A 22,329-nucleotide genomic window follows, 5' to 3' on the forward strand; every position below is an offset into this window, starting at 1 on the left:
TGCAGGGCCCTGATTATTGTGCGCGTGCCAAAGGGGGGGCAATCGGGCTTTATCTAAGCTGTATGAGCAAGGCTATGATCTGGCCATATAAACATAGTGTGATTCCATCCATGTCCAGGAGAAAACCGGATGCAGGTAGGCAAGTGAATGAAGTTGTCCAGTTCAGCTGACCATCAGTTTGTCGAGGTCGAGAGGGCGAAGCCCACTCTGTTGTTGGCTATATCAAAGACAGAGTAGTATTGTCTCAGGAAAACATTACCCAGGATCCAGATTGGTTGTCCGTTCTGGGAATTCACATAAGTGGTCTCCACCCCAATATAGCAGATGTCTTGGTCCTATAAGAGGGGAAAAGAAGTGAAGACAGCTTCAGTGCTGCTGTTTGAATAGGCAGAAGGCTATCAATGCTTCATTTTACACGCTCTGTAGAATAAAACGACAACTTTGCACTGAACTTAGAGGGAACCAGATCAGGCTCCAGCAAGGTCAATGTTTTAGCAGTGCAAACACACCCATGTTTGGAGGGCTGCTAGAAACAGCAAGCAGAGAGCAACAGTGCAGGTGGGATGCCACTGGCCACAGGGACAAGTTTCCTTTCCTCGGGAAGATAAAAGCCGACTGTGCCAATAGAGCAACACTTACTTTTAAGACGTAGACTGTGGGTGGCAGTGATAGCTGGTTTCCATTCACAGAGAAGGTGAGGATGGGCATGTTCTGGATATTATTGCAATCCACTTCCCACTGTGGGAGAAAAAGATAAAAGGCTATGAAGCCTCCATCAACCTACAGCAAAGGACGCTCATACACCAACACAGGAGAGCAGCCTGTAGAAGGCATCAACCCTTCCCATCCAGGGCAGTGTAGGCATCAGTCTGCAGTGCTCTGCCATCAAGTGGGCAGCAGTTTCACCAGCCTTGCACTCATGCTCTTCAGCCCAGTATAGGGGAGGTAGCCACGTTACACTCTCCAGCTCTCATGTGGCTCATCTGGGAATCATTATCTGATCACACCAAAGCCCAACATTATCATCTTGTTTTGTATTGGATTCCTTGTATGAAGCACTGCAAAATTCATTGCCCATGCCTTTACAAGCTCTGTAAGCACCTGTTGCACCTACATAATCGCTGTTTTCCGGGACACCCACGGCCTGCAGCAACTCCCCTATGTATTGCTCTGGGACGGTAAGCTGAAATGTTCCAGTGTCCACAATGCCCTGGCAGCCTTGGCTACACCAGCTGGTAGTGGTCTGTCCAATGGAGAATCTAAGGAGATAAGCACAAGAGACCTCACTAGTTTGCATGCATCTCCCAGCAACGAAAGCTGACTTGGGTAAGGTGCATCTCAAGAACACAAGACTCCTGATAGTCCCCTACAGTTGAGCTGTTACGCCCAGGACTGCAGTTGAAGAGGGTCCCTAAGGCCATTTGTAGACATGCTTACCATTTTCTAAACCACGTTCACTGATTCACATCACAGTTTGAATCAAACTTCAATTCGAATGAAGGGTTAACAGACAACCATTGACCTGATAGCCTCTGTTGTCTCACAAAAGCCCAAATGAGTTTCCCTTGCCAGGACTGATATTTGCAATGCTTATCTGCATTGCAAATACAAGTTCCTAAGGAGTCGTATATACATGTTAATTAATACAGTTTAAATTGCCTAATTTGCACTGCCCTAATCTGCATTAATTTTAAATCCTCATTCAATGAGGATTAGTCAGTTCGGAGTGGAGCCAATCTTAGTTCGGACTACAGACATCCTGTATAAAGGTGGTCCAGATTAAACCTAGAAAAACATAATGTCCCAAGACATTAAGGAGGAAGAGCTCATGCCTACCATGTTGATCAACGAAGGCTGTGAATAAAACTTACTCCTCAATAGCGATCTTCCAGTAGACCTCTTGGATAACAGGTGCCCACATAATCTCCCCTGAGTACAGCTGAGAGTCAACGCCTCCTAGGATGACTTCTCCTCCATAATAATAAGTTGGTTTACTGGAAACACACAGATCAGGCAGATATCAGTTACTCCACAATGTAATAGTCTGTGAGGATGAAGGTGTAAAAAAGGGCTGGTAGGGTTGGTTAACAGAAATGTATGGGCAGGGTTTGGGTTGACAGGCAGAAATTGAATAAATGGCACATTTTGGGGGAGGGGATGCATGTGTGCATTTAAGAAAGGGAAGGAGGGTTTGTTCAGTTGTAAAGACATACACAAAAAAGAGTGGGGCACAGGGACAGCGAGCTTACCGGGAGAAATAGAAACTGAAGATGGGCTGGGTAAGCTGGTCTTGCCGCAGCAGGTTCTGCATAAGTGAATAGTACCCTGGTATTGCTAAGTCAGGATAGGCCATTCCCAAAATCCCATCAAAATAAGTGTAGTAAAAGGGGCTGGTGGGCTCATATCCCGTCAGACCAAATACCTGGTTGGTCACCACAACGTTTTGGATCTAGAAGGGAAGAAAATAACTGCTTTAACCTGGAACTTGACACAAAATCGTGATCATGAAATCAAGCGACTCGGCTACTATCGAGAATGTGTGATGCTTAAGACATTCAGATTAAGCACATAGCAAAAGGACACTCAGGGCCCTGATATTTCCTGAAGCAGTTCAATGTACTATGCCTGGCGCGTGAGTCAGATGAGAACAGATTATATCAATCAGAGAAGAAATTTCAAGGCCACTGTTTTGAAAAATATTTTATGACATAATCAGCTCACATGATTCCTATCTGACCCAACTCCCTGGTTAATTTTAGACTTGTCTACATGAGAAGGTTGCACTAGTTTAATTTAAATTCGTTTTTCAACCAGTCTCCTTAAGCCAGTATAAACCCCTGAAACTCACAGTTTGAGAGCAGATTATTTTAGTTTTACTTAATGAAAGCAAGCCAGTTAGTACTTTGTCCCTGATCAACTTGAACTACCAGAACAAGTTATTCTGAGATCAACAAGTGTCCTCACTGAAGGATTTCTATCAATTAACCCAAATCCATATAAATTCATATCCTAAATTAAACTGGGTCAAGTTTCTCATATCCGAAACACACATTGCATCGTAGGATGTTTATGGCTTGTCCAATAACATAAAAATCAGATGTCCAGAGCCATTTTCTTCATGGATGTTGAAACCCTGAAATTCATGGAACTGATCCATAGATAAGTTTGATTCATAAAATGCCTTTAGATCCAGGTCTCCAAGTCCTTTGCTGTAAATTTAGGGCAAAGTCAAATTCTACCCATAAGATGTAGCAACCTGCAGCATAGACAGCAAGGTACTTTCAGTTACTCTCATGTTCTTAACCCAAATATAGAGGGATAGATACTTCCAAAAACATGTCCCCCCAGTGATGCTGCATTATAGGGCGGCACAAATTTCACTTACTGTCACTGTGTCAGAACCTAACGTCACGTCCACCTCACCAAATCCATACGGGAGGGTGTAGTTATTTCCAATAGCAGAGTAGGTGGAAGACTGGGTAGGGTTGAACCTCGCATGATTGGCTGTACAAAAAAGCAGATTCACAACATCAGAGTCACTCTCTCGTGTGGCTGCAATGTGATTTTGACCCAGGCCTTTCCACTTGTGGACAAACTTCCCAACACGTGTCCTCCCATGGAGTGAAAGATCAGGTCTACAAGCTAGCTCAGGAGTCTATGAATGGCAGAGTAGCAAAGATAAGCAACAAGACTTCATATATTCAGTTTTAGTGCCTAGCTTTTCTATCTGAGGATGATATCTCTGTTACTACCTGAGCTCCTGTAGCCAGAACCTCATGTACTACAAGTCAGCGTGGCTCTGCAGACGTCAAAGCAGCATTATCAATTCATATCAGATGAAGAAATGGACAACACTCGAATATACTTCTCAGGAACAGTACATCCAGAACACATATCTCTAAACTCCAGTGGCAGAGGAATACTCACAACAGGCCTGTGTCTGGCAGTAGGTAGATGGTACCCACAGATTAGAGGAACCAGTGTCAAAAAGAACCAGGAAGGTCTGGGGCGGGGTCCCAATGGTGATTTCCCCAAAGTAGAAGGACTGCGGAAGAGAAGAGATGTCTGCAAAGGTGGATGCATTTCTTTTATGAGTCATTAATCATTTGTAAATACTATTATGATCTTCTCTAGCACATTTTGTCTGAAGGTCTCAAAGTTACATATGGAAAAGAGATGCACAGAGGAGGAGAAAAGAAGTGTGGCAAATCCAGGGTGAATTCTTTACCCTCTGTCCTGTGCTATAACCAAGAACCTCCTATTCTTGCAGAAGACATGTGATATACAGTAGATAACACTCAGCAAACTCTCATGAGAAATAAAAGAGGGGAAAAGCATTAGAATTCAAGCTCTGTCCCATCCCCCCCAGATGGGACTAACATTAAAAATAGGAAGTGTTGGTTTATTTTGATCCTTTTGACTTTTCAAATGTACCCAACCCTAGGGCTAGGGACAGAAGTTGCACATAAACTGGTAAGGGATCAGAAACCAGTTCAAATTTGTAACACAACAGAAGTTCAGTGCACATAAACCACTTTCAAAATGACTGAAACTGATTTAAGATAAACCTGGCTGAATGTAGTATCAGACTTAACTGATTTAGGTTAAACAGGTTTATTAAACTTCTGCCCCAGATCCCCTCCAGATTCAAGTTAACTCTCAGTCCCCCAGCATCCCAGGATGCTCTGCACCTCCCCTCACAGGGTGGGCAGGCTAGCGTTGGCTAGCAGGGAGGCTGTCTCTAGTGCCCCCCAGCTTCTGGCCTGGTACACTGCAGGCATGAGGATGTATTTCTGGAATAAAAAATGAATGTCTGTTCACTCGCTTATCGGTTCTAGTCTGCGTAGTCTAAGCAATCTACGCAACTTAGACTAACTTACAAAGATGGGCTCTATTCAGCCTTGGACTTTTTGGCCATCTGTACTTAGGCTAGAAGCACAATATTAAAACCAGCTCGAACCAGAGATCAGGCTTCCTAGGGGATCACAACATTAGATTGACATTTGACCACAAAAAGGAGGAAGAAACAAGCAGTGCATATGTGGGGGCCTCACAAGGTCACAGAATGAGGAGCTAGGATTCTTGGAGAAGCAGATAGGCAGGGAAGAAGATTTATTACTCACATCCAGGTAGTTGGCTATTGATTCATGGGCGATATTGTATTCATTGAAGTGGTACTTCCTGCCTCGGTCATGTTTATGTTGCTTCAAAAAATCCTCCAGCACTCCCTTGTCCTTCATCAGCTCTCGCATGGACTTGCCTTTCCTCAAACGGACTCTGCACAGGAGGAAGGGAAAAGCTGCAGACATCAGCTGGGAAACTGAACATCCTTCAAGCAGGTCTCATGTTCCTGCTCTCGGCACCCCGCTGCAATGTGTTCCCTGACCTCAGGAACCTCTTACTGCTCAATGGGCGCATCTACACATTCATTAATGTGCCTTAGATACTGCACATTTAGTTTAGTACTTCCTTAATAAAGTACTAACTAAAAGCTCAGGCCCTAAAGTCACTGCACAATACAGCCAGCGAATAGTTATTTAGTGATGCTTAGTGCACATTAGCCTAATAACACTTCACAGTAAGCTATTAGCACGGTTTTTGCTGTGCCAAGCTACTGTGCACTATTAGGCCAATGCTCACTAAGCGTTTTGTGTAGATGCTCCCAGCACGTTTCTACCCAAAGCAAAGAAGCATGTGCAAAGGCATAAACTCCTAGAGTTATTAGAGTCCTTAAAAAAAGTGGAGGATATGGCTAAGCTGAATACAGGAGTGCTGCCCTGTCTGGCTAACACCTGGTAGGAACTGGTATACGCTGCACTGCACCAAGATACTCACCTCACCAGCCCCTCAGAGAGCTGGAGGCAAATCAGAGCCAGGATGAGCCACTTCATGGTGCTCGGCTTCTCCAGCAACCAGCTCCCACCCAGAATGAGTAATTTTACCGTAGTGAGGCTGGGCTGAAGGCTGCCTTCTGCACTCCTTACTTTTATACCCAGCGAATGCCACTCCTCTCCTCCATAATCTGCTGACACCCAGTTTCCCATATCACTGTCAGCCACTTAATGTCGTTTTCATTCCCTCACGCGTATTAAGAAGTTCATTTCCTTTGTCAGGCGCTGAGATTATAAAAGCCATTAGGGCTTCTGATAGTGAAATCAAATTACTAACATCTGATAAGATGCGAACGACTGAGTACAACAAAGAGGTGTTATCAAAATGTCATTGCACTGGGGTGGTATTCATTGTTCTCGAAAACTGGTTTGCTCTTTCCAGAAACAAAGGAATATCTTGGTCTTCAAAACGAATGTAAATTTATGATACTGTTATCCTTCTTGACCTCCAAATTTTGCCAAAATTCTGGGTCAATGGGGTATTTTGGTTTGAAGGAGAAATTGATGTCAGGAATCAGATATTTCTTTGATGCAAAGCTGTTCATTTAGAAACACTGTACAATGTCTTGTTCCTCTACGGAGTAGGAATCAAAAGCAAGAAGACAGCTTCTTTGCTCATGGTTTCAAGCCCTTCTCTAGCCAGCACTCAGCCAAAAAACTGCTCTCTTTCAGCATCTTCTTAGGGCCATGCCCTCTACCATTTCCTTGGTTTTCTTCCTTTCAGTATTATTTCTGAACTCTTTGTTATTTCCCTCTGCCCCAATCCAATCAATCCGTCTACCCACAGCTGGTCATCAGATCAGAGGGGAGCCCTCCCTGGGTTTCAAGGGGGACTTCTACTCCAGCCTGGTACTTGGCTTGTTGGGGGAGGAAACCACTACAGCTACAAATGTGTGCTCCGTACAAGAGGTCAATAGTTTTAACAATGTCTTTTAAAAGAAAGGGAGTTGTTAGACCCGCCAGTGAAGTTGTATAACATTTCATTGGCCTGGTTTCTGGTTTCATTTCCACTGGAGTAAATCTGGAAGAGCATAGCCAGGACATTATTCCAGTGCAATATATTATGAAATAACAGTTTCACTTAAAACGAATAGTGCTCATTTTCACTTGTGTTTCTTGGATTTGCATCAACAAATGCACATTTTCCACTATTCCAATCTGAAGATTTGGAACATTAAGCTGCTAAAATTAAAGCCAACGGTACTATAGTATCTCTACAAATTTTCAGTTGAATAGGTGAGAAACAAAGTGTTCTTCCATTTTCTTTAGCTGAAGCTGACACATTGTCTGCTGACTCTATAATTTCTATTTAAAGAGGTGAAACTGTAAAAAGCCATAGTGTTTTGGAAAACATAGACAAAGGAAATCCCTGCTCTCCTGAGGATTATCACAGTGGTGGTAACACACAACTGTAAAAACATATGCTAAGCCTTTTTTGTCGTAACATAAGCAGCTCATGCTTTTCTTGTAAAAGGGTGCCTGAGATATATCCAGCTAAACAGGGTTCACAGAAATTTATGAGCTATGACCCCAACACAAAAACTAACTGAACTTTTGGATAAGGTAATCCATGTTTTTTGATGAATGGTATCAGAATTTAAGACAAATGAAAAGCAAAATTGTGCTTGAAGAGGGAGAAATCCCTGAAGTTTACAAATGTCTTCCGATATCTTTGATACAGAGAGAGGTAGAGATACAACTTCAACCATTTCAAGGCTCTTGAATTCTATCCACGATTAATTAGAAACTGTCTACTACCAATAGTGGTTCATAATGGTGGTGATTTCAAGGCTACCAGCAACTCAATATTGCATGGGGGCCAGTATCCGTTGCCCAGAATACAAGTTGCATTTGCTTCACTGCATAATGATAATAAGCATTAGTCCAAGATCAATCCAACCCCAACCTATCTACAAATGGATATTAAAGGCAGTGACAACAAGTCCTCACCATTAGCCAGCACAAAGGGTTTCCATTATAACAAGCTAGTCTTTGGAATAGCCTGTGCCCCTGCTATTTGTCAGCAAGCAATGGAGCATGTACTACAGAGCATTCCTGGCACTCGGTGGCACACACTCCAGCTCATATCTGGAGCATGGGACCGAGGATGAAAAGCAGCTCCAAAGGTCCTGGCAAGATGGCCTGCATACGGGCTTAGCATGAACAAGGCAAAATGTAACTCGGTCTTTGAAGCACATCCATTTGGGGTCCACACCTTTGACAAAGACATTGTGTATAAACCACAAACGAAAGATCACATTCTTCAGGTGCCACAGCCACAAAACGTGTCACAATGACATTCGTTTCACAGAATCATGGAATCATAGAAAATGAGGGTTGGGAGGGACCTTGGGAGGTCACATCTTGTCCAGCTGCTCAAAGGAGGACCATCCCCAACTAGATCATCCCAGCCAAAGCTTTGTCTAGACAGGTCTTAAAAACCTCCAAGGATGGAGATTCCCAAACCTCTCTGAGTAGGCTATTTCGGTATTTTACTACCCTCCTAGTGAAAAAAGGTTATCCCAATATCTAAACTAAATTTCCCTTGCTGCAACTTGAGCCCGTTGCTCCTTGTTCTGTCATCTGCCACCGCTGAGGACAGTCCAGTGCCATCCTCTTTTGAACCCCACTGCAGGTAGTTGAAATTGCTATCAAATCCCCCCTCCGTCTTCAGTTCTCTAGACTAAATGAACCCAGTTCCCTCAGCCTCTCCTCACAAATCATGTGCCCCAGCCCCCAAACCACTTTTGTTGCCCTCTCCTGGACTCTCCCTAGTTTTTTTCCACATTTCTTCTGTAGTGGAGGGCCCAAAACTGCATAGTTTGAGGTGATGGTCACTAGTTGCCAGAGGTCCTTACCCCGCTCTCTTTCAACATCTCCTCCCCTAAATGAATTGCTGTTCAATGAGCAGAAATATCATATGCTTATATGACACGAAGGGAACCTTACTCACAGCAATGCAGCTCTGCCTCTAAGGATAGTTTTTGATGCTTCCCCATATGGACTAGGCGGTATTCATTGCACGTGTGGTGGGAGATCTCACTGAAAGGACTAAGGCCTTGGATTTGAGGTCTCATCTCAGCAGGATCGAACTATACTCAAACTGAGAGAGAAATGCAGTGTCTAGTCTCAAGAGTTAAGAAATGGCACTAGTAGCTGCATGGGGAAATGGGAGGTAGCATATAATCTCCACATTTCATAGCAGTTAAGAACAGGTTAATAAAGAAATAGCCAGTCAGCAATAGCTGGCAGAATAAGATGCCACGAAGCAGGAGGGTACGCAGCCAGAAAGGATGGAGCTGCCTAGAAAGCCGATGCATATCCCCCATATCAGTAGATGAAGCCTCCAACCCACCCCTCTCTCCAGACAGATAAGTCTGGTGTCTCCATTAAAGCTCTGTGGGAAAAGGTTGTTCCACTTTACAGAGGGTTCAACTATTCTAAAAGTCAAGGAACATGGGTGGGATTCCCCATTGCTCTCAATGGGAACTGCTGAACACTAAGATGTTTTAAAAATATGACCAGAAGAGTATAAAAAGGAGGTTAATTAACTGCTTCATTCCCAATTGACAGCTGATGGGTGCGAAAGGGGCTGAGACCCACAATGAACTGTGTTCAATCTTCACTCAACAAACTCCAAAGGAGGCAAGAGACAATATGACTGACAGCACTTTATTTGTAAGAACAGAAACAGAGTGCCCTCATTATTGAGCACATGCCAAAGGGATGGTAGGGTGCATGAAGGGGGCATCTAAGGTGCATGAAGGGGGCTATGATCTAGCGATTCCATCACAGTGTTCAGGAGAAAACAGGCAGTAGCTAGGCAAGTGAATGACGTTGTCCAGTTCAGTTGATCACCAGGTTTGTCTAGTTCGAGAGGGCGAAGCCCACTCTGTTGTTGGCCATGTCAAAAACAGAGTAGTATTGTCTCAGGAAAACATCACCCAGGATCCAGAGCGGATGCCCACTCTCGGAAGCCACGTAAGTCTCCTCCACAGCGACAGAGCAAGAGCCATTGTCCTGTAAGAGGGAAAAAGAAATAAAGAGCACTTCAGGGCTGTGGTGTGAACAGGAATCAAAGGTGCAACGTGGACGCTCGATGGAATCAGCGAGAGCATTGAGAGGAGATCAGGCCCCATGAATTCCCATGCTAGAAATGTAAAGACACCAGCACTGGCAGTGCTGTCAGAAGTGACTGCTAAACGGAGCTGCCATGTCACGGGGAGTCTCTGCATGTGCACAGAAACTCCCGTGCTTCGTGGGCCACCCGGGCAGGTGACATTGTCTCAGTAAGATAAAAGCTGGTTGTGCTCGTAAGCCATACGTACGTTGAAGACGTAGACGGAGGGTGGCAGTGGGAACTTGACCCCATTGATGACGAAGGTGAGCGTGGGCATATTCTGGATGCTGCTGCAGTCAACCACGTACTGTGGGAGAAAGGAGCAAGATGTGGTTTAGATACCAGCAACCTAGAGGACAGGCCGCTCTCATGCCAACACAAAGAGGCCGCAACAAGGCACCAACCCTTGCCATCCAGTGGAGGGTGGGCACCACTCTGCAGTGACCTGCTCCTAGACGAGCAGCAGCTATGTCAGCCTCGCCCGTGGGAAGCAGCAAGACTCTCCAGCCCTTCTACGTCTCCCATGCATATTTGATAGTGGGCCAGCCCCTCTCTGCTGATTTACCCCAATCTAATGACGGGCACCACTGTCCCACTTAGGACTGATACCAGGAAAAAGGAAATCACTGCCTGTTTCCCTGAATTTAAGCTAGGAAAGACTGTGTTCCCCAAATGAAGCGAGTCCTTTAGGTCTCCACACTGAGCTCTTCTGGAAACCAAGGTCTGACCGCACCAAGCCCAGCAGGATCATCTTTGTATGACCTGGATTCTTTTCCCCAGATATTGCAAAATCCCACACACAGCCCCAGCAGCTGCGCATGGCACTAACTGGACATACATAGCCATAGCTCTCCTGAGCTCCCACAGCATTCAGGAAGTCCTCCAGGTACTGGTAAGGGATGGTGAGCAGAAATGTCCCCGTGTCCACAATGGCATGGCAGCCCTGGCTGCACCAGCTGGTGTTATTCTTTCCAATGGAGAATCTAAAGGAGGCAAACACAAGAGGCTTCAATGCTCATATCTAACAGCAAAGAGAGCCACCTCAGCTGCAGGCCAAGCGAAGAGCAGAAGCCTTGTGATACCTGGACCTCTGGTGTTCAGGGACCTCTAATAAAACACAGCCTTTCGTTGGCCCTGGGTCAGCAGAGTCCATAAGCAGAGGCTTAACTCTCAGCACTTACTGAAACCCATCTCTATTCAGCAAAATACTAACTTAAATAAGTGCTCAAGTGCATGCACCTAACTTAAACAAGTGCTCAAGTGCCCATAAGTACCAACCACTCCAGTCTGATCTAGAAGAGGGCTTTGCCTTATCCATCACTTGTTCAGTCTCCTGCACAGAAAGGCTGATCGGGCCCAGGGCACCCGACTGCAAGAACCGCAGCTGGAGAGGTTCTCTACAAGGCATGCAAGCTCAGGCCCAGCATGTTGATACGTGAATGGTGCAAACAAAGCTTACTCATCAAGAGCGATCTTCCAGTAGACCTCCTCAATGACAGGGGCCCACGTGATCTGCCCAGTGAACAGCTGAGAGTCAATTCCTCCTAAGATGACTTCCCCTCCATACTGGTAGGTTGGGTTGCTGGAAACACAGATCATTTCAGAGATCAGGTATAGTTAGCAATTAAATCCCTATGAGAATGGTGGTGTTAAAAAATAGACAGACAGACAGAGTGAGCAAGGGACATATCTGAGAATAGTAAAATGTAAAGAGCCATACAAGAAGGGGGAGAGATCTTACCGGGAGAAATAGAAACTGAAGATGGGTTCAGACAGCTGGTCCTGCTGCACCATGTTCTGCATTAGCGTTTTGAAGCCCGGTATCGCTACACCTGGATAAGCCATTCCCAAAACCCCATCATAATTGGAATAGTAGAAGGGATCAGTGGGCTCATCCACACTCAGGCCAAACTCCTGATTTCTGACAATGATATTCTGGACCTGTTGGGGGAAAAGGTCATAGGATCATAAGAAAGCAGGGCCAGAAGGGCCCTCATGAGCCATCTCATCCATCTCCCTGCCCAAGGCAGGATCATTCCCAACCAGTACTACACCATCCCAAGTCCAGCGTCTGTCTAACCTGCTCTTGAAAATGTTGATTTTAGCTGGAAGTTTACACAAAATTATGAACATGGAATCAAATATTTATATAAAGCACATTATGAAAGCTCAGGTGCGGTCTGATGCTTCTTTAAGGAAATGATCATGCTTGATTTGGACTGGGAGTAAGTTAAGAGATTGTCTCTATCAGAGAAAATTCATTACATTCATATTAATTAAACACGGAAGAAAAAAAAAGACATAATCACAGAATTTGTGCCTGGGAATTATGGGAATAGCTAGCATTACTCTGAATGGCTCATGCCCTGGTTAACTCAGAGGATGTCTAAGTAAATTACACTAATAGAACTTAAATCAGTTTTAAACCCATTTACCATATTAAAACAGATCAAAAGTCCTGAATACACACTTTATTTCAGTGTAAGAATGAGTTTATCTCAATTTATCTTACCAACATAAGCCATTCTTATTTACCTGATCAATTTAAAAGTTTAACAAAATAGGCCATTCATAAATCAGCAGTGTATCTACATAGTGGTTTGTGTCAATTTAACGAAGCAGGTTTACTTCTCACTCACTTGAGGAAGTTTCCCTGGATACCATTACTTACTATGTCCTGTAATAGCCAAGGCTGAAACAGCAATATAAAATTAAAAAAACGCCAGGCTTAATTCATCACAGATGCAACAACACTGACGTCAACAGATTAAAACCTTGGCTGCATGCCTCTCCTAAAAGGAACCTCAACAAAACGTCTGTAAACACCACCCCTTCCTTCTGGAGTGATGCATCGCAAATTTATTTCCAAGCTGCAGGCAGCTGCAGGGTCGTAGAGACTTTACTGACAACTTCCTGAAGTTCTTCATCTGAGCGTGGCCGAACAATTGCAGAGCACAAACGCTGATGGGAGAACAGAGCCATACCTACTTGACTTACCGTCACTGTATCGTACCCCAGCAGAACATACAAGTCACCGACGCCGTAGCACAGGGTGTAAGACTCTCCAATGCTGGAATAGGTGGATGACGCATTAGGGTTGAACTTTGCGTGATTGGCTAGATGAAAAAGAAAATCACAACCCCAGGGTCACTTCCATGTGGGCTGCAGTATGCTTGGAGGTACTTCCACCTGCCTAGTCACTAATTCTCCATATGCTCACACTTTTTAAACAGTTGATTCACCAGAGATTTAAAGAACAGGTCTAAGAGTTAGTGTGGGACTTATCTTTATATGGCACACACTGATGATAAGGCCACATAACCACAAATGCTAGCTTTGAAGGCGTATCTATCTATCAATTTTTCACACCTATCGCCACAGCACGTAAGTAGGTATTACAGGGTAGCTTTATATGAGACAAAAGGGCTATATGGCGATTAATGCAAGCTGAAGATCTGCACAGGAATTGCCCATTTGTACAATTTGTCATCTTGCAGGGTGACTGCTTTATAGTTTTCGAGCACACACTGTGGTGTTGTACACTGCAGTGGCACTGATGACAGCTGTAGAGATTTTGGACAGCTTCATTAGGATACTATAGTACCTTTCTGATGAGAAAAAAAGTGACCAGGACCGTATTCATATGAATAGGGACAAGCCGATACAGGAGAAAGACTCTCACCCAAGAAAAGTTTGAGAGGGGTTGGGTTGGGTTGGGTTGGGTTGGGTTGGGTTTGGTAGCTCGGGTTTTCCCCAGCTGAATCAGAACTTGTCTCTTTCTCAGGAACAATCCCCACCCTTAGACATGGCCCCACTCGGGTCTTAACAGCAGAGAAGTACTCACTACAGGCCTTGTCCTGGCAGTAGGTAGATGGCACCCACAGGTTAGAGGAGCCGGTGTCGAAGACAACCAAAAAGGTCTGGGGGGGAGTCCCAATGCTAATCTCTCCGAAGTAGAAGGACTGCAGAAGAGAAGAGACAGGTGCAGGGATGGATTTGGATGTGCTGTTAATCAATTGTACATCCTATTTTCTAGCTCCTGCCGTATAAGGATGCCAAAAAGTCACCAAGTAGTTACTTCACAAGGGCAAAGTAAGGAGTATGCCATTATTTCATTGGGTCTCTCGAACATCTAAAGCATGAAGAGGAGCAGCTATTTGCTTATATGCTCCAATCAAGTCATCAGGAGAGCCAGGGCCAGAGTCCTGATTTCCCAATTACGTTATAAGTGTAACCTTAACACCCGTTCTGGGAGTAAACACGTATCGACCCCCAGTCCCGTGTTCGTCGGGTAATGCTAGCAACCTCGAGGACCCGTTTGATTCCAATATGACAGTTGGTCTGTCCCATTTCAGAACAGATATCGATATACATTTGCAAGGTTTGAGAAGAGGGTTCACAGCATTCAGTTGACTAGGCACTAGGACTGTAAGGAGAGAGGAAGGCATGGGCATTGTAACACGAAGAAGACATACAAGTACGTAGCTGAGAAGAAAAACAATACTCACGTTCAGGTAGTTGGTCATTGGCTCATGAGCAACGTTGAGTTCATTCAAGTGGTACTTCCTGCCTGGATCGTATTTATGGTGCTTCAGAAAATCCTCCAGCACTCCCTTCTCCTTCATTGCCTGTCGCATGGACTTGCCTTTCCTCAAAGGGACTCTGCACAGGAGGAAGAGAAGAGCTCCAGACATCAGCCAGGAAACTGAACATCCTTCAAGCGGGTCTCATTTTGTTCCTCTCTGCACCCTGCTCAGCGTGTTTCCACCCAAAACAAAGATGCAAGTGCAATGGCATAAATGCCTAGAGTTATCAGAGCCCTTAAAAAACCCGAAGGATATGGCTAAGCTGAATGCAGGAGTGCTGCCCTGTGTGGCTAACACCTGGTAGGAACTGGCATACGCTGCACTGCACCGGGATACTCACCTCACCAGCCCCTCGGAGAGCTGGAGGCAAACCAGAGCCAGGATGAGCCACTTCATGGTGCTCGGCTTCTCCAACAACAATCGGCTGGTGTTCGCTGCGGCAAAGCTGGGCAGATGATTCCCATCTGGAGTTCCTTACTTTTATACCCAGAGAATGCCACTCACCCAATGGTTATCTGCTGACGCCCAGTTTCTCATATCACCACGTTCAAACAACAGCAACATTTTTCAAATACTTCTTTATAAATGTAAGAATTTTGTCCCCTTTGTCAGATGCTGAGATTATAAAGCCATTAGAGCCTTTAGATAATGTGATCGTACAGTTAAGATCTCATAAGAAGGAGATTACTGCTCGTAACAAAGAGAATTGTTATCATAATTGCCAGTGCACGGGGGTGTTATCTGTGCCCTTCCGTTCTTTCCAAAAGCAAAGGAATACAATGCTCATTGTGATTAATGGAAATTTATAATACTCTGATGCCTTTCTGAACCTAACTGGTAGCCAAACTTTCTCATCTAGTGGGCTGGTACAGTTTCAAGGAGAAAACAAAGGCAGGAGACAATTTCTTCATTATAAAGAATGTCAGAAGTCTTGTTTCTCTGAACAGAGCAGGTGTCAAACAGCCGGAGACAATTTCTTCCCTCACAATTCCCAGCCCCCTTGCAACCAGCACTTAACCCAAGAAACCTCCTCTCTCCAGGCTTTGTTTCAGGACTGTGCTCCCTATGCCTGTTCTGATGTCTCCTTGGCTTCTTGTTCTTTTCCAAGTGTGTATTATGTACTTCTTTCTTCCCCCTCCAGCATATAGCTGCACCATTGCCATCCAATCTGCTCCTTCCTCTCATTAAAGAAGAATGGACCTTTGGTTCCACAGCTAACTCCTCCTCTGGCTTTTCCTATGACTTTCTTTTGAACAACAGCTCAAGAAGGGAATAGAGGATGTCAGACTATTCAGTAGGCAGAAGACAGCATGGGATCCACAGAGAAATCCTAACTCTCTGTTGTCCCTCCTCCGACCGCCAGGGAAGGATAAGGCCAGTCCAAATATCCCATCAAAATTCGCATAGTAGAAAGGCCTGGTGGGCTCATCCTCACTCAGACCAAACTCCTGGTTTGTGACCACAATATTCTGGATCTGGAGGGGAAGAAAACATTTGCTCTGACCTGGAATTGTACACAAAGCATCAATGAAACCTAAAGACTGTGACATCGTTACAGATGAGTGATGTTCCAATGTACAGATAAAGCCCATCCCAAGGTTAAGTACCACTCTAACTCCTCTACAGGCAGTTTAATGCAGTCAGTGGCAGGAGTCTTGAGCACAGGCTGTCTCAGAGGAGAAAACCCAGAACATCATCTTGATTGAAAACAAAACAATAAAAAACTATTATAATCATGGAATTCACGAGTAGGAACGGCAAGAATGATTAGTACTGGCTTTTCCACACCAGAATCCAGGCCCAGGCCAACTTAAGCCTCAACTCCACTGGAGAGTTGTGTTGTTTAACGTAAATACTTTTTCAAGTGATTTAGTTGAACTGGTGCAACCCCCTGGATAGATTCTCTTCTTGGTATGGCGTAGCTATACTTCCGCTGAACTTCACCAGATGTGCCATCTGGTACCACTCAACATCAGATATCCGAATGAGATCTCCTAACCTGAAATATAAGCATCTACGCAGAATTTTTGCTAACTCGCTCACAGCACAGACATTTTTATATCACTGCAAATATCTCATGCACACAATCCTTTCTTTACGGCCCACAGTAACAATGGCTCCAACATGAAACTCAAACACAGAGAATTTATTCAGGACTCGTGTCAAAGGAGTAAAGTTGGGTGGATTCAACTCAAAGTTCCCTCAGATACATGTCTCCAAGCCCCATCTAGTAAAATTAGAGGAATCTGTCAAAAATTGAGAAAGAAAGTTGCATGCTAGACAAGTTAGTAGCAATAACCCCTTGTGGCCCAACCCCAATATGCTCAGATGAGTCCAAAGACACAGCACAACGGACAATGCAAGATCACACGGTGGCAATTTCACTTACTGCCACCGTGTCATAACCCAGCACCACAGTCAGGTCACCGCTCCCATAAGAGAGAGTGAAGGTGTGTCCATTGTTGGAAAAGGTGGATGACTGGCTGAACCAGAAGAGGGAAAGCAGATACAAGAGAATGGCACCCAAGAAGAGTGCGAGGGGGTAGGGTTTCTTATGTGTTAATCACAGGTTGACTACCTAACTGAGCAAGAACGTACCTAGGACATGCATCTACTGAATACATAGCAGCTGAGCCCTATTCACAACAGGCCTGACTTGGCAGTAGGTAGATGGCACCCACAGGTTGGAGGAACCACTGTCAAAGAGAACCAGGAACTTTTGGAGTGGAGTGCCAATGCTGATCTCTCCAAAGTAGGAAGATGCAGAAGACAGGAGGTGGATACCAATGCGCTATTAACCAACAAAAATAACAATTCCCCCTTCTCAACACTGTCTACTTGTAAATGGTCATTAAGAAATTCAGGTTTACAAGGAATGAAGTCACTGCCATAGTACTGTTTTTGGTTGCAACATGGGGCGTCCGAAGGAGGGATAGGAAAAGCAAATTTATTCAGGTCACTATAAATTCAACTGCAAAACCAGGAGCAGAACAGTGGATCTTGAATCCTAAAAGACTTTCATTGGAGTAACATGTTACCTCTCCAGAGAGCATAAAGACTTTTGTGAATTATAAAGGGGGGGAGCAGTAGAGCCACAGATAATAGTGTAAAATTCAGAGGTGAGCTTGCTTGCTTAGTACGTTCCTTTAGATTCTTCAAAGGCAGTTTGCCTTCAAAGCACAGCATCCCAACTCTTCCAAAACAGAGATTTCCAAGGGCTGTGAAAAGGAATCACTACTGCCTATTGACTTGTGGCCATACTGAGAGGAAGAAAGAGGTCCTAGAGAGACAAACGAGGAAGAAATAGAAAGAGAGAAGCAGTTTTAAGACTCACATCCAGGTAGTTGGTTGTTGGTTCATAAGCAACATTGTATTCATTGACATGGTACTTGCTGCCTGGATCATATTTATGGTGCTTCAGAAAATCTTCCAAGACTCCCTTCTCCTTCATCACCTCTTTCATGGATCTGCCTCTCTTCAGAGGGACTCTACACAGGAAGAAAGAAAAAACTCCAGAAATCAGCTCAGAAACTGAACACCCTTCAAGCATATCTGCACCCTGCTGTGATCCTGTTCTTTGATCTCAATGTGCTTCTTACTGCTCAGCTGGGTTTTCCCCCAAAGCAAAGCAGCATTCATTTTTCTGTACATGCATTTCCAAAACTCCTACTCAGTGGGATATTTTAAGGACCGTAAGGACATAGCCGAGCTGAATGCAGGAGTGTTACTCTGTTCGTCACCGCACCGGGATACTCACCTCACCAGCCCCTCTGAGAGCCGGAGGCAAACCAGGGTCAGGATGAGCCACTTCATGGTGCTTGGTTTCTCCTCCTCCAGACGCCTGTCCAGAGCACATGGGTCACTGCAGCAAGGCTGTGATCTGCACTCCCTACTTTTACACCCAGGGAACAGCCTCCAGCTCCACTACCTTCTAACACCACATTTCCATATCACTGTGCACACTCAGTGTCAACATTTTCCATATATTTATAATTTTCCATATGCTTATTATTCCATTCATTTTGTATGTGTGTGTCTAGAAAGAGAGAGATCTATATAGATCTCTCTCTGTCTCCCTCTCATGGATACAAATACACACACACACAACTTTACAGGAACAGGAAGCTTTTCCCCTTTGTTTGGGGCCAAGATTATAAAGCCATTAGTACCCTTGATAACAAAATCATACTATTAAAGATCTGATAAATAGGACATTTCTGCTCACAGCAAAGAAAGCTGTTATCAAACCATCAGTATGCCAAGGTATTATCTACTTTCCTCGGACTGGTGAATTCTTTCCAAGAACAAATGAATAACTTGTTTTTTTATAACCAGTGGAAATGTTTGACACACTAAACCCTTTCTGACCTGAAGTGTTAGCCCAATGTCATCCTCTGGGCTGTTAATAGTTTGAAGGAGAACTTCCTGCTCGGGTTTCTTTGTTGCAATGTGTTACAGCAAGGGTAGCAACAGGCTGTTTCTCTGAACACAGCAGAAATCAAATAGCCGGGGACGTTTTCTTTGCTCAGAGTTCCCAGCCACTTTCTTGCCAGCCCTTAGCCCCAAAAGCTCTCTCTGTCCCTCTTGTTCTTGATTTTTTTTTTCCTCAGGGCCACACGCCCTGTATTTATTCTGCTTGTTTCTGGCTGATTGAGCACACAAACTCACATCCATCCTCTCTGAATGTATCGGACAACTACAGTAGAAATACACTTTAGGTAGCAGGGCTAGTTCCTAGTCCATGGGACTTATCTTGGAAGATATCTATTCAATAGAGTAAAAAGTAACAGAGCTCTAGTTATCCTAAATGAAAGGAAGTTGTTATCTCCACCAGCTTCAATGTGGGGTAACCAAAAAGCATTTTAATGATGAGACTGAGCTACATAGCATGCTACTGACTGAGTTCTGTTGTCATTTCTCCCCATATAAATGTGGAGTAATTAGTCTGGAATTAGCCAGGAAATTATTTCCCTCTCTTCAAATAATTGCTGTGTATATATAGATAATTTGCATCAATATTGCTTAAACAGTCATTGAGCAACTGAAAGTGTAAAAAGAAGGTTGTTTTAAAGGCAATTTTGGTTCATTTTTTGAATTTTTCAGAGAAATTGGATTTTTTGGGGAGGAAATATCCATTGTTCACACTTAAACATTTGCCAGTAAAAACAGTGAAACAATACATTTTCTATCAGTTATTTCCTATCTATTGCCATAACCCTAGAAGCATGCTAGAACAGCGGCATATGCATGAAGGAATGCCTCACAAATTGGATCTCATTAGTAAATGCAATTATTTCATCGATTTCATAGACATTAAGGGCTAGAGGGACCCCACGAGATCATCAGCCACCTGCATAAAGATTTCTAACTCAACTATCTCCATGAGGTCATTATAAAACATTAAAACTTTGGAGGGGACAATGACACAGCAATTGGCAACAAATGTGGATCTTTACCCAGGAATACAGGACTACAGGGGCCAAGAGAAAGCAAAACGAAATCTTTTACCTGCAAGGCTGGGAAAGCGAGGAGAACAAGGATCAGACAGAATTGACATTTTTTGCCTGATCTGGCCCCTGAAAGCACTCTATAGCCATGAACAAACAAGTGCATGGTTGCAGAGCACTTTAAAAGGGCCCAATCCTATGAGAACATTGCATGAGGGTTCAGATGAAGATGCTTTCAAACAAAGCATCCTCAGTAACTTCTGTCTGTGTGCGCCAGAAGCAAGGCTGAGTTAATACAGCTCAGGCCCACTCCTAGTGCTGTCTTCAAAATGGGGGGCAGGGAGGGAGAGGAGGGAGTTTGGTTTGGGTTTTTTCAGCTAGCTCTGGAGGGTGGGGTGGGTGGATTGGACTCCCCCCACCCCAAGGTGGAGGGGCTCCAATCCACCCACCCCACCGTCCAGCACCGACTGGGCAATCTCCAGAACGAGGTCCCTCCACTCTCTTCCCTCCCACCCATTCTGCAAACATTGCCAAGATCTGGGAAGGGAGAGGGGCATTGCTAGGACAGAGCAGCTGCAGGCTCACATCCACTCTAAACAGCAGCTCGATCTCCCAACTTCCAGGACCCACCAGTGAACATCTATTGGGTTTGGAGGATTGCTGTAACTCATGGCACTTTTTGCAAAGTGCCATGAGTTACAACGAGGAGCTGCTCTTCTATCTGTGCCTATAGCATGTCCCGCAAAGTGCCATGAGTTACAGCGGGGAGCTGCACTTCTGTCTAATGTCTGCTTGGAGAAAATGGATAGCTCCTTTGTTAAGGACTTAGGCACCTGCATGGAGTATCAGGAATGAGAAAAAGTAGCACAGTTTCTGAGTATCCAAACCTTTATCCTTTTGCACAATTGAACATCTGCCGTTAAACCAGCAAACAAAATATTCATTGAGATCATGGGGCACTACACAATTTGAGTATTTGCAGATGGAATCAAAAAGAAAATGAAACTGTTATTGAATAGGGGGCTGAAGGGAACTGACAAAAGATTATTTGGGAGAAAGTTGAAACGATGCATTAATGGACATCAGTGCAGCAGGTGCAACATAAAACGACCCCCAAACCAGTTACTGACTTAGGGAGATTTGACCCTAACATGTGCACTTAGACTTGCTGTTTTAATGGAAACTGCTACTGAAAAGGCCAGAGAGCTGCAAAAGCATCAGAGGAATTGTGCGTCAAGCTGAAAACACATTGTGGAGGCTAACCAACTTTGTGGTGTTGTTGTGGGAAACTCTTACAATAGAAAAGGTGTTTGGTTCCAGGACAGACCCTATAGGAACTGACATAGGGGTAAGTATACAGAGCAGTGCAAAACACACAGTCACTGGATCATTAGAGTAATATGGAAGATTTCAGATAATTAATACGTAGATGACAACAGTATCTGACTGTATAATTTAGGAACCAATAACTGAAGTGTTATGTGCGCTCCATTACAAGTGGAAGGAATCAGATTTAAAATAGAGCTGGGTACTGGGGCTGCTGTGTCTGCAGTTTCATAGCAGGATGACACGGGATGACTTAGGTGAAGTTGCAGACCTCCTTGGTGCTTCTAAAAGCATCTAGAGGGGAAAGCATTAGCAGAGGGACAATTATAACATCACAGACTATAGGCCAGAAAGACCCAGGAGGTCTTCACGTCTGTGGCCTGCCTCAAGGCATTTTAACTCTAACCAAACCATTCCTGAGAGAGAGACATCTACCCTGCTTCAAAAATCTTCCAGTAATGGAGGTTCAGCAGCTGCTTTAATCTAGTCCAGTGTTTAGCTGTCCTCACAATGAGCGCTCTTTTCTGATGTCAATCCTAAATCTCCTGTATTACAGTTTTAAACCAATAATGTATAGCTCAAAACGTGTTATAACCACTTCTTTTTTAAGCAAGGGGCTATTTGTTTGGTGTGGCTGAGAGCTTCAGAAAGACTGGCAGAGCATGTGAATCATTAAAAATGATTAATTCCAACTTTAGGCTTTTTTGTGCCGACTTTGTGTGCAAATCCGTAGCCCTTGGGGTCTGGACTTCCTTCATACAGACAGAATGATGTGAAGAACAATAGATTGGAAACCTCACATTTGTAGAGGGAGCGCCAGTAATCTTTGTATAGTGCTTACAGTCAGTGCCTCTGAAATGCAGCTTCTTCTGGGGTGGACGATGGCAGCAAACTGGAACAGACTATGCTGCACAACTGTTAGGATATCTGAGATGGAGATGGTGTGGTCCAATGGATTA

General features: G+C 44.3%; 2 protein-coding genes and 1 pseudogene across 2 annotated transcripts; all 3 read right to left on the minus strand.

The window, feature by feature from the left end:
• LOC102564094 (pepsin B) lies at positions 1–5,891 on the minus strand. The gene is made up of 9 exons (XM_059717297.1): positions 5,836–5,891; positions 5,124–5,277; positions 3,928–4,045; positions 3,386–3,504; positions 2,250–2,449; positions 1,872–1,994; positions 1,111–1,259; positions 640–731; positions 1–335 (listed from the first exon to the last, which is right to left on the minus strand). The coding sequence occupies exons 1-9, from the start codon at positions 5,889–5,891 to the stop codon at positions 174–176; spliced, it is 1,173 nt and encodes a 390-aa protein (XP_059573280.1). The 3' UTR covers positions 1–173.
• Positions 5,892–9,544: 3,653 nt separating this feature from the next.
• LOC102562220 (pepsin B) lies at positions 9,545–15,069 on the minus strand. Its single transcript, XM_006278774.4, has 9 exons — positions 14,938–15,069; positions 14,520–14,673; positions 13,856–13,973; positions 13,009–13,127; positions 11,753–11,952; positions 11,471–11,593; positions 10,850–10,994; positions 10,220–10,318; positions 9,545–9,911 (listed from the first exon to the last, which is right to left on the minus strand). Exons 1-9 carry the CDS (start codon positions 14,991–14,993, stop codon positions 9,759–9,761), a joined length of 1,167 nt encoding a protein of 388 aa, XP_006278836.1. The 5' UTR covers positions 14,994–15,069; the 3' UTR covers positions 9,545–9,758.
• An 858-nt stretch (positions 15,070–15,927) lies between these two features.
• On the minus strand, positions 15,928–18,410 carry LOC106738430 (pepsin B-like; annotated as a pseudogene).
• Positions 18,411–22,329: the final 3,919 nt, after the last annotated feature.

Source organism: Alligator mississippiensis, chromosome 14 (genome assembly GCF_030867095.1).
Source record: "Alligator mississippiensis isolate rAllMis1 chromosome 14, rAllMis1, whole genome shotgun sequence".
Taxonomy (NCBI): domain Eukaryota; kingdom Metazoa; phylum Chordata; order Crocodylia; family Alligatoridae; genus Alligator; species Alligator mississippiensis.